Source organism: Perca fluviatilis, chromosome 1 (genome assembly GCF_010015445.1).
Source record: "Perca fluviatilis chromosome 1, GENO_Pfluv_1.0, whole genome shotgun sequence".
NCBI lineage: Eukaryota > Metazoa > Chordata > Actinopteri > Perciformes > Percidae > Perca > Perca fluviatilis.
Window position 1 is genome coordinate 18,805,084 of NC_053112.1, and position 11,992 is coordinate 18,817,075.

The 11,992-nt window shown below is 39.6% G+C and overlaps 1 protein-coding gene across 3 annotated transcripts; it reads left to right on the forward strand.

The window, feature by feature from the left end:
* Positions 1-12: 12 nt before the first annotated feature.
* Positions 13-10,249, forward strand: mvb12a (multivesicular body subunit 12A). Of its 3 annotated transcripts, none has more exons than XM_039802493.1 (10): positions 13-140; positions 5,206-5,295; positions 6,190-6,273; positions 6,505-6,604; positions 6,917-7,046; positions 7,473-7,613; positions 8,308-8,417; positions 8,511-8,569; positions 8,718-8,783; positions 8,890-10,249. In XM_039802493.1, exons 2-10 carry the CDS (start codon positions 5,206-5,208, stop codon positions 8,974-8,976), a joined length of 867 nt encoding a protein of 288 aa, XP_039658427.1. In that variant the 5' UTR covers positions 13-140; the 3' UTR covers positions 8,977-10,249. The 3 variants fall into 3 exon arrangements, with proteins under 3 accessions (XP_039658427.1, XP_039658422.1, XP_039658436.1); XM_039802488.1 differs by lacking the exon at positions 13-140 and adding an exon at positions 3,200-3,351; XM_039802502.1 differs by lacking the exon at positions 13-140 and adding an exon at positions 3,384-3,465.
* Positions 10,250-11,992: the final 1,743 nt, after the last annotated feature.

Genomic DNA, 11,992 nt, shown 5'->3' on the forward strand with positions numbered 1-11,992 from the left:
TCCATGAGTCCCCGTAACGTTATAGGCTACTGCTCGGTAATTAAAAGTGAGAACCAACACGGTCACCGAAAAGACGGTCCAGGAAAGATATTCCCGAGGGACTTGATCTATCTGGTTCCGTCCACGGCCCACACAGCCAGGTTTGTACCCTTTAGTTTTTGCTTATTGCTGTTTTCTTTCCGTGTACGGCTGTTGTCCCACTCCTCCCAGAAAAACACCACGGCACGGACTGAGCAATGCCGTCCTATATCAAAATACACAGGATGAGAAAAGACTACTTCCGCTCAAACATTTCAGACTAATACACCTTAGCGTCGATAACCCGATTAAAGGCGTATGATGACTATTGAATCAATAGTCAAGCCATGTTTTATATCCATCCAAAGATTTTTTTTTACAGCACAGGCCTATATGCAAAATGCCAAAACACACACATATCCAATCAATGGTGCTGTCAGACTGTGTTTTTGGAACAGATGACAAACCTTCTGAATGTCCTTCTGAAGGGGCTGGTAGCATTTGTTATAGGCCTGTGTTTTACATTTGGTGCCAGTCTCCCTCTGGATCTATGGCCTTTTTTTCTACTGGTTAGCACCTGGCAATGGCAAAAATACTATGTCGTAATAATACCATCCATCGATCCATTTAGACTGCATCTTGTGACGGGTAATCTTATTTATCTGGACATGTATTGCATCTGTTATCTAATTCAGTAGCCTCATCTGTATTGTGAAAATGTTAAGCCTATATGTTGTACAATGTGAAATGTGTCTGACAGAGCAGAGCCCCTAAAAGACAGGAGGTGTGTGGAGTCTTTCACAGACTTGTCCTGGAGATGAACAGCAACATGATTGTAACGCGTGCTTGAATAACATGGTCACTGAGAATCCAAAAAGCTGCAGAACATTTATAAAACTCCAAATGTATCAAGCATTATCTAGAATGATGTTTGCCTTGCAGAATCAGTTAACCTACACATACATGAAAAAGTGGTTTTAAAATGGCTAAAGAGTCAGATTAAAGCGTTTTAGTACTTTTATTTTGAAAGCAACTGTGATTAAATTCCGGCCTCTTTCTGGCTTTTTCTGGTTCCCTTGACGCAGCTCTCCATCAGTATGTCGGCGGGCTCTGGGGAATTCTGCAGTTTGATTTGAAACCGCGAGGAGGCCATCATTTCACCATGGAAACAATGTTGTTGTTGATGTTGATGCCATCAATACTAAGTGTGTGTGTGTGTGTGTGTGTGTGTGTGTGTGTGTGTGTGTGTGTGTGTGTGCGCGCGCGCGCGTGCGTGTGTTAGGACGTCCTATAGCCTACCTAAAGGTACTCTGTTCCCAGCAGAGAAGGCATATTGGTGCAGTGAGGTCATCGTACTGTATAGTATTGTCTGTAATTAAATTATATTAATGTAAGACGCTATATTTCATTGCCCCCCCCCCAACTACCTCAGTAGGCTACACATATCAAGCTCTGGGTAAGCCCTGTGTGTGGTGATGGCCAGGATATATAGTGTGTTGTGTTTTTTCCTGCTCAATTCAGTGTGATTGAGACTGCAGTATGTGATTGTTTGCACATGAGCCAAATGCATGTGTGTGTGTCAACTGCTGTCACTCTAGATAGGAGGCTGACTTGATGAAAAAGATGAATGAATCCCCCAGCATAGTGGGAAGTACCAGAGCGTATGGACATGCTCTCTCTTAAACTCAGTCTATCACTCTCATATTTACTACCACTCACACACAGGCAGCTGCGTGCACCCCCAACAAGCAGACACAGACGTGCAGGCATTCAGACACGCACAGACGCAGTCACTAGCAATTTGCCTCTTCTCCCTTTTGTTTTAGTCCCAGTAGATTACAGCTGGCTCATTCTCATTAATTGGCCAATCAGCTAATAAAGCTAAATGCTCCCAATAAACACTGATTTCTATTTTTTACCGAGATGGAACAGTCCACCCGCTCCAGCCCTACCCCCTACAACCGCCCCCTGTGGTCTGCTCTGCATGTTGCCATGCCAACAGGGACCTGAGCACCTCTGGATGCTCTACTCGATTGTCTTTTTCTCAGATTTCACACATGTAGGCCTATGTACACAACATTAGAGTTGGTTAAGAGGAGTGTCTGTCTGTTATGAGTGTGTATTGTTTGTAGTTATCAAAGGGCCTTATTCCTAATGTGTGTGTGTGTGTGTGTGTGTGTGTGTGTGTGTGTGTGTGTGTGTGTGTGTGTGTGTGTGTGTGTGTGTGTGTGTGTGTGTGTGTGTGTGTGTGTGTGTGTGTGTGCACACAATGTCCTTAATGCTTTCTGTCTCCCTTTCCAGACTGTGGCACTTAGCTCAATGCCCAGTGGAACATTTAAAGAGGCCTAAGCATTTGATTTAAAATGCTAAGCCATTTCATAAAACAGCAACAACTAATCAGTCAGCAGTAAATAGTGCGTTTGTTGGAGACAATTTTCAACACATTTGCTTTAGTGAGTAGCCTATTGCAGCAGGACGGTTTCTGTGGGATGGATTCAAAATAGCCTACTCTGCAGTGCATGTTCATGTCAATGAAGGAGCATGTCAGTGCATTACTGTGGCTCATTGATGTGTTTTAGGCTTTGGCTTCACATAAAACACCGTAATTGTTAGTAGGATCGATTAATTCTTGGTTTTGGTCTTTAGATGGGTAACCAGAAGTGTGTGCGTGCATAGTTTTTATTACCAGTCTTGCCTCACATCTTTTCCTTGCCCCTTTTAAAATCCCACTGTTACCTACAATTCATCCCTTCTTTATCTCTCATTCCCTGTTACCGACCTCCTGTCACTCTTTTTCATTACCCTCCCCTCTCTCCTCTCCTCCACCTGAGTCTGCCCTGCCCACCCTCATTTTCATGTAAATGAGAATCGATCCTTCTCTCAGCACCCCTCTGTCCACACCTTGTTATAGGCCAATCTGCAGTAGCCTATAGCCTGCGTTTGTGAACGAGCTAAGATAGGCTAAATGTTTATTTCTTCCTTTTAGTTTTTGGGTACACGAACAACACACACCCCCAAAAACCCAAGAATATCAAATATAACCGCAAGTGTACACATTTAACAATAAAAAAAAAGCATTTTAAGTGTATTGTGTTAAATTGGACAACAGACCGTTTGTCTGGCTGTTGCAATGCTGCCATCTTGCGTTCAGACTCCAGTCGGCATGTAATGCTGACGTCTTGCCCTGTGGTTTGATGGGAGTCGGAGTCAGAAAGGATTCAGTAGCCTACTTCCTGCTTTAAAGAGGAACACCAAGATATTCCGGCTGTTGACTGAAAAGTTGTTCTCCTGCCAGCAGTCTCACCTCGAAGAGGCAGAAGTGAATAAGACAGAGTAAGTATGTATTTTGAATTAGTGTATTAGTCGACTCACGAAACAAAGGCAATTAAGCTCATTTTGTAAAAGAAGCAACGAAGTTTTGTCAATGGAACAGTCGCTACTATTGAGGTAAGCTCGGCGTGTCATGTAACGCAAAGTTCTTGGAAAATTACTCGAAACCAGCCTTTATTAATAATTTACTCGGGTTTTCTTATAAATGACTCAGTTACAATACAAGTCAATTTTTCAGGCAAGATAGAAGTGTAATAACGCGAATACGTCAAAGTTGTTGGTAGAGCAAAACTGTCAAAGCTCAGCCGCCGATAGTCTACCTGCATCTAGCTACCTGGTATTGATTTCCCACCCCGATACCAAAATAGAGTTCAAACAATAAGGTTTAGCTAAGTAGTAGGCTATGTGTAAGAAAGTAAATCAATAAGCTTCCAAACATCTGTCATCTTTACATGTCACACTTAAAAAGGTTAAAATTCATTAGTTTCTGGCGTTTGAACATTGTGTTCATACAAAATCCCCACTCATAATTTCTGGTTTTAGCTTCATCCTGGATTTTTTTCTTTCTGTGAAAACAGTTTCTGTGCATTTGATAATCATGCCAAATTAAAGCATAACGGGTCAAAACAAGAGCAGATATCTCTTAATTTTTTTTACAGGAGTCAAAAAACAAAAGCCACTGCTACAGCAACCACTTTTACTTTTACTGATGATATATCAAGAGATTAGGGCTGTGCTCGATTGAAGAAATTCTTAGTCAACTAATACTCATTCAATTGTATCGACTAATTGATTAGTTGATTTAATCGGCAGATCTGTAAATCTGAGTTTCTCCGCAAAGAGTCATGCAAAAGCACCATTTTAATTCTTGTGTTTACCAGAGATGTGCTCGTACGTTTCTTGGAAATAAGTCATGGAGCATGAAAAAGCATAAAACATGACTAATCGACTAAAGAAATCTAAGTTGACTAAGACCAAAACGACCGATTAGTCGACTAATCGACTAAGAGGGAGCAGTCCTACAAGAGACGACATTAATTTGTCTACCAGGTCCATCAGAGTCGAATTTTGCCATACCATAAATTCTGTGGTAGCTATCCCTTTTATGTATTACACCATTGTGGGCAATGTTACAAATCAATAAGAAGAAATTCTTAAGATTTTCATATGATTTCTACATAAATACAATTTAGTAGGCTACTTTAATTTCTCTTGTAATTTTCTGAATTTGCCAAAAGCAGACACTCTTGCCTGTTTATTTTACAGAATGTCAGCAACAGTTTTGTATTACTATGAATATTTTTTTTATATACAATTACATATACATTGATAGAGGATTTTATCCATATTAACCATCCCTATTTGTACCAGAATAGGAGCACTTAGTAAAAGAACATTTTAAATCTAAAAGCGTCTCATAAAAAAGGAAATGCAAAACTTCTCCAGATGAACTACCACTTCACTGCTGTAGTTGGGGATGAATTCTTGAATGGTTTCTTTCTGTCCTTGGAGATAGAGATAACATGTCTGTTTAGACTCATTGGGATCTTTATGTCCTAGACAATATAGCTTAGGGATAGCATGAATTCTTAGACTTGGTCACATGGACACAGAAAATTGGTTCACAATACCAATCTGTTGCAGAGAACATTCTTACACACACACACACGCACACACACAATAAATTACAGATGACAATCTCTGTTACCACAGTAGTGTACTTTTCTTTCTTTTTTTAAAAACCTCTGTCAAATGAGAGGACCAACAAAATGTAACATATGTTTGCTTTCACCATTAAAACACAAAATAGCCTTGTCATGCTTGTTAACTTAACTTTTTTCTTTTTCTTTTCGTCAGATGTCTTTGATGGAGCGTGGGGTAGTCCGGCCAGTTACAGCAGTGGCGTGGACCTCCAACAGCAGCACCTGCCCCAAAGATTTCACTCTGGTATATATGCTTTTTATACTAGATATAGATTTTTATAGACATAGGTTGATAACAATATGTCAGCAGGATCAAATACTTAGAAAATGGCACGACCTTCAGCATCAGAGTTCAATCACATATTGTTGGAAATGTTAAGTAGGACAGTTTTGAGTGTTTTGGTGAGCTGGAATCTGACCTTCAAAAAACGGAGTAGTTGTCAATTGACTGTAAACTAGCTTCTGGAATAAATAAAAAAGGATGTTGTGTAGCTACTGAGTTTGTAAAGGTCTACTTTATGTGGGTGTCTTGGACACTATAATGAATAACACTCTGACCAACTACTTTTTACTAATATATATATATATATATATATATATATATATATATATATATATATACACACTTCAGATACTCCATGTATATACTCCATTACAGACAGAATACCAGCTGAGATCAGTTGCATTATTTTTTTACATTATGTGTTTACATAATTGCAAAATCTCTTTCTACAACAGTCAAGAACCCTTTTGCAATTATGTAAGCACATAATGTAATCTGAAAACTTAAAAAACAATGCAAATGATCTTAGCTGGTATTCTGTCTATAATGGAATCGAAATTTCTAAGTGACCCCAAACTTTTAAGTGTGTGTGTGGTGTGTGTGTGTGTGTGTGTGTGTGTGTGTGTGTGTGTGTGTGTGTGTGTGTGTGTGTGTGTGTGTGTGTGTGTGTGTGTGTGTGTGTGTGTGTGTGTGTGTGTACCAGCTAACACTGAAATTTGTCATCTTGTCTTCAAGTGGACCAAACGCATTTATTTTTCTTATGCACTGCCTGCTTCTAAAAAGTAGCTACATACTCAGGAACTGTACAACCACACTTTTATTCTGTTCTTCTCAAATGTCTCTGTCCCTCTGCAGATCAGCATCACAGAAGACGGAGCGACGGCGAACTTTACACGCAGCTTTGCGATCAAGTCTGGATATTACCTCTGTTACAGCAAGGTAACAGACAGAGACGCTTCCATACTTTCAATAATGATATAATAACCACATTACATGGATATTCACATTGTAACAATATATATTGCACCAGCTCTTTGTTCTCTGCACTTATCCATCCTGTCTTCCATAAGTACTCTCTCTCTCTCTCTCTCTCTCTCTCTCTCTCTCTCTCTCTCTCTCTCTCTCTCTCTCTCTCTCTCTCTTTCTCTTTCTTCTTCTCTCTCTCTGTAGGACTTGACAGGTGGTATGGTAGTGTCAGACATTCAGCTTATTTCAGACAAGGACTCCATTCCTCATGGTTATTGCTATATAGCAGAGCACCTCGAAGCAAGTGAGTACATACACACTTACATTATTGTCTTTCTATACTTGTGAGGGACTTCATTAACATAATGCATTCCCTAGCACCTAATCCGAACCTTTTAAAAGCTAGTCTTAACCTTCAAACATCCTTAGAAGTATTGTGGGATGGCCAAAATGTCCTCACAATGCAGAAATGTCCTCACTACAATGGTTATTCACTGCTGATTTACTTTGCTGTGTGTGTGTGTGTGTGTGTGTGTGTGTGTGTGTGTGTGTGTGTGTGTGTGTGTGTGTGTGTGTGTGTGTGTGTGCGTGTGCGTGTGCGTGTGCGTGTCACCAGAGGCCTCTGTGTGGAAGAAGAAACGGGTGTGTGTACGCATCGTCCCAGTGGGCAGTGTGGACACAGCTGTGTTGGATATCAAAGTGACAGCCAAAAGCAAAATGATGTTGCAGCACTACACATATGTGGGGTTGGTAGCATTCAAATATACAAACATTTGACATGCACCTGTTTTATCAATGCAGACAGGGGTCTGTATTCAGAAATCAGGGGGCTTAAAGGGGCTGTGCTCGATATTCAGAACATCAATATAGGAGCAAACAACTTTTTTGCGATGAAAGATATAGTGGAGTAATGACGTCTTGAGCAGAGAATTAAGTCACACTCCATCTGTGTGTGTTGTAATCCGAGCTTCTCTGTTCTTTGTTTTGATAGCCAGTCCTAGGTATTTCACAATGGCAACGGTCTGTGAGAGCCGTGTGGAGGGAAGCCCTGTTTAGTTTTTTCAGGATTTTGAGTACAGTCCCTTAAAGACCACGTGCTTTCAACTGTGCATTCAGTACTTATTTGGTAAGTACACTTTTTAAGGTGTGATTTAAATGGTCTTTTTCCCCAGAGATATCCATGGCTACGTGTTGTGGTGCAGAAAGGGACATTTTTCCAGTCCCACCCCCCAAGCCAAGCCCCGCAGCATCAGCCTGGACCTCCACAGACTTTCGTTTGAGCAGCCGTCTGCTCCGCTGCCCCTTAGACCCAGGTACAGTACTTTTTCAAGGTCTAATAAAGAGAATAATTAGTACTTGTCATTGTTTATGGAGGGGCATGTTGTGGCTTTTCTGGTAGACATTTTAAATTGTATTATAATTAGAGTTGGGTACCAAAACCCGGTGCTAATACGGCACCGGTGCCTAAACGACCAGCATCTACCGGACCGAATTGCAACGCAGATTTTGGTGCCTCATTTCGGTGCCAATTTAAATGCCTTTTGCGCTGCTCTCTGATGCTCTGAAACAGACGTTAGAGGCAACAGGAGCATCGCTGCACGTGACGCTAGTTAACACTTCACTTGACAGCAGGTAACGTTAGCCTACCCAATGTTAGCAGCTGGATTAAACACGGATAAAATGCTGACAGCTAAACAGTGTAAAGGGTGTCTGTATTTCACTGTAGAGGATTCCAACATCGGGACGTTAAGCAGTCTGCAGCTGCCGCGTTCACTTGAAACTAGTAAGCCTCGTGGTGCATTCAAAGTATCTGTTCAGGCACCGTTTAGGCACCAGCACCGTTTTAAAAGTATCGTTTTCGCACCGGTATAGGAAAAAACCAAAACGATACCCAACCCTAATTATAATTTGTATTAAAAAAAACAATGAATGTGGTTTTATAACTCCACAGTATTGAACAGTTTTTACTGTGGAGATGTTTTACAAACTCAACATTTGTCCCCGCAGCAACCCCCTTCCTCCACTGCCAAATAACAAACTGAGTCAGAGACGCCACACCCTTCAAACCCAGGACAACTTGGACAAAACTGCTGACTGCAGTATCCAGGGAATCACAGGTACTCCACATCTCTTCTCGTACACAGGAAATGTATTAGTATTTCTCACTACAGGCAACTTACTTAACTATTACCTACCTTCCCTCTCTGCAGCTCTGGATGGAGTTCCCTTTAGTCTTCACCCAAAGTTTGATATCCAGGCAAACGGCACAGTATGTTTGACATTTTCAACAATACTGAAGTGATGGATTTCCATGCTGTTTTTTTGCCTCATTTAATCTTTTGTTTTGTCCTTTTCACGCCAAGCCTCTAATATAAACACGTGTTCACATTTATTTTTCTTTGCCATATCTCTCTTAGGCTCTTCAACTGAACTCTCAATTAAACAACATTCGTATAAAGTCTTTTCAAGACATTGAAAATGAGGTAGGGTCTCACATCTGACTCAGTTTTAGCCGTGGGATTCTTAAATTAGGAACATAAAAGAACAAAGAATATAATCACTTTGTTTTGTTTTTTTGTTTCTTTTCAGTATAACTACACTTTTGTTGTGGAGGAATCTGCTGCCAAGAGGACCAGACCATCATTGCCAACAGGAAGTGCCCCATCAGCTCAGTGATCTTTAAACTTTGACAAAGCAACTAGACTTGTGTGTTTTGCTCTGTCAAAAGGTGTTCAGCATCTCGCATCATTGTACAGATGAAGGATGATCATGCCTACGTGTACACTGTAGGCTTATAATATGAGGCTTTAAGTGGAAATGATTCACGGTTAGTTAAAAGGTCATTTATGGGCACTGCCCTTCTACATGGAACGGACAATCACACTTCAGAGAAAAGTTTGGTTGTAATTCCACATTTTTGCCTCACATTCCTTTTTATTTGTCTATTATGTCAGGTCTATACCTCTTTACCCTCTTCAAGGATTCAAGTTTCTGTTTGTCAAAGGAAAGGCCTGTTGGAATGGAATCATACTTTTAGGCATTACAGGGATACATACGTAATGAATTTACAAAAGTGTAGGGTATATTCTGTTTGGGACTACTCATCTTCAGCATTAATGGAGCAGTGTGTAGGATTTAGGAGGATCTAATGGAAGAAATGGAAAATAATATATTTATAATTATGTTTTCATTAGTCTATAATCACCTAAAACAAAGAATTGTGTTTCTGTTAGCTTAGATTGAGCCCTTCATATCTACATAGGGAGCCGGCCATGTTGCACTGCCGTGTTTCTACAGTAGCCCAGAACAGACATATTTTTTACATTACCTGAAGGCCAACGTAAGTTCTACTACAAGCTTGGAAAGGTAGGGGAGAGGGGATGGGTATTCTGTTGGTTGCAACCTCACTGCTAGATAAGACACTAAATCCTACACACTGGTCAAAATTTAGACTAATTGTATGCTAAAATGCTTTCTTATATCACAAAGACGCATTAGCTATTGAAGCTGTACACTACTTGAGTGCTACACATTTTTTAACCATTTTAATCAATATGAATTTCTTAAGCAGAGCTGTAATATTGAGCATTGGTGGATGAACTTTGAAGTTTAGGTGACCTCACTAGATATTTGTATATCTAAAAGTAGGATATATTGCATTTTTTGTATGAAGAGTAGCCTACAACCACAGGTTTGTATTATTCCAAAAGTAATCTATCCTATTTTAAGGTGAATGAAGAAAGGTTGTAGATTTAGCTCTGTTAGTCTTACTTACACAAGATATGTGGGGACAAAGGGGATAGAATCTGTTTGTTTTTTAACTGGCCGGTAGAATAAGGACCAAATATTTATCGTGTCAATGTACAAAATATAAAGTTATGCTTTGTTGTTTTCATGGTCTGTATAAAAACTTTTATTGCATGGAAAAATAAAAACCTAAGAAACACGACTTCAGGTGTGTTGTTTACATACAGTACCACACCACTCTGAACTTAAGGCACATCTGAGGAAATCAAGACTATGAGAAAATCTCTTTATTTAATCTCTGAAATTGTAAAATGCGTACAATACATTAAGGTTACTGTGACTGTATGCACATGACCACATGCTAAACCGAGAAAGTGGTTTATTCATTCTGCCTGCTTTGATTCTCCAAGCCATTCTTGAGTTCAAATCAGTAGTCTGAGTGACAACTCTTGTCTTGCATATTTAACACTGATTTGTTTATAAATGTTGATTTAAATAATTTGGCATTAGTCGTTGAGTCTTCATTCACAATGAATGAACGTGATTTAATAAATAAGGATTTCTGTCAATTCAGGCTTAACTGAAAATTATGATTTTATTGTCAATTCTGGATCCATTCTCTTAATTTTCATTATAATGTAATAATAATAATGTATACTTGTTTTTCACACAATCCAACAATGTTTTTCACTCTGTTGTTATTACACACATTACACACAGGTCTGAATTACACACACATGCTCAGTACCTATACATGCACTAATGGAGAGATGCCCATGGAAAGGCGTCCGAGCAGTTGGGGGTTCAGTGCCTTGCTCAAGAGCACCTTGGCAGTGCCCGGGAGGTGAACTGGCACCTCTCCAGCTACCAGTCCACCACCATACTTTGGTCCGTATCATAGACTGTATATTATTAGGGGACTTGAACCAGTGACCCTCCAGTTCCCAACCCAACACCCTACTGACTGAGCTACTATGTAAAATGCAACATTACATTTGATTACACCCTCAGGTGATTATGCATCTATTGACAACAACTTTACTCCTACAGTTCTACATGTTCACAGTGTTTTACCATTTTGACAGTAATATTTTACATATAAATGCAGTATCCTGCTTTTTCAACTTTAGCTGGAAACAAACGTTATGGTGCATTACTGCCACCTGCTGTACTGTGTTGGGCTATTTATGCTGGATGTGTTATGTATACGTTACCTTTTACATCAGGGTGTCTCCCTGCATAGTAAATGGTTATACAAACTGGCACGTGAAATCTTTCATATATTTTGTAAATTATTCATTTTTGAGTTTATAACTTTTGTATTTTTTTTTTAAAGAGACCAAACTCAAAAGTGATGCCCTAAAATTGCTTGTTTTAATCAACACTCAGATAATCCACAGGGATTTCATTTATTGAAAAAATACAGGGAATGAGCGACTCAACATACTGTATTCAAATAACTTTAAAAGAGTGTTAAATTTTTCCATGGTCTGTGGTAATTCAATTTGTAAGTTATTAATCGACTACATATATTTAGCCCTCTGTGTATTCAAAGTCACTCTTCAGTGATGCACAGCATATATTGTGTAAGCAATTTAACACAAGAGTTTGTCAATTTTGATACTTGGTTATATTATATTATAGTATTATCTTACTTACAGACAGGGTTTAAAATTAGCACCATTTACCAATGCTGGTAAAATATCCAATTGGCTGGTAGATTTGCTTCATTCACCAGCCAAACCAAAAAAGAAACTATTTAGTTAGTCTTTTTGAATTTGTTGAAACGTAACCCTATTACACAGATTTGCAGCACTGCAGTTACTCTGTTGCTGGTCTGTTTGTTCTGCTTTCCGGTAAACGGGCTCTGATTCCAACCAGCTGTTTCCCGCCTCACACAGATCAGCTGCACACGCGCGTACACACACACACACACACACAGTAG

Excerpts from the sequence above, each read along its gene's own strand:
- mvb12a (XM_039802493.1), top strand. The coding sequence starts at position 5,206 with ATGTCTTTGATGGAGCGTGGGGTAGTCCGGCCAGTTACAGCAGTGGCG. Across the intron at positions 5,296-6,189 it reads GCCCCAAAGATTTCACTCTG|ATCAGCATCACAGAAGACGG; the intron begins GTATATATGCTT and ends GTCCCTCTGCAG. Across the intron at positions 6,274-6,504 it reads ATTACCTCTGTTACAGCAAG|GACTTGACAGGTGGTATGGT; the intron begins GTAACAGACAGA and ends CTCTCTCTGTAG.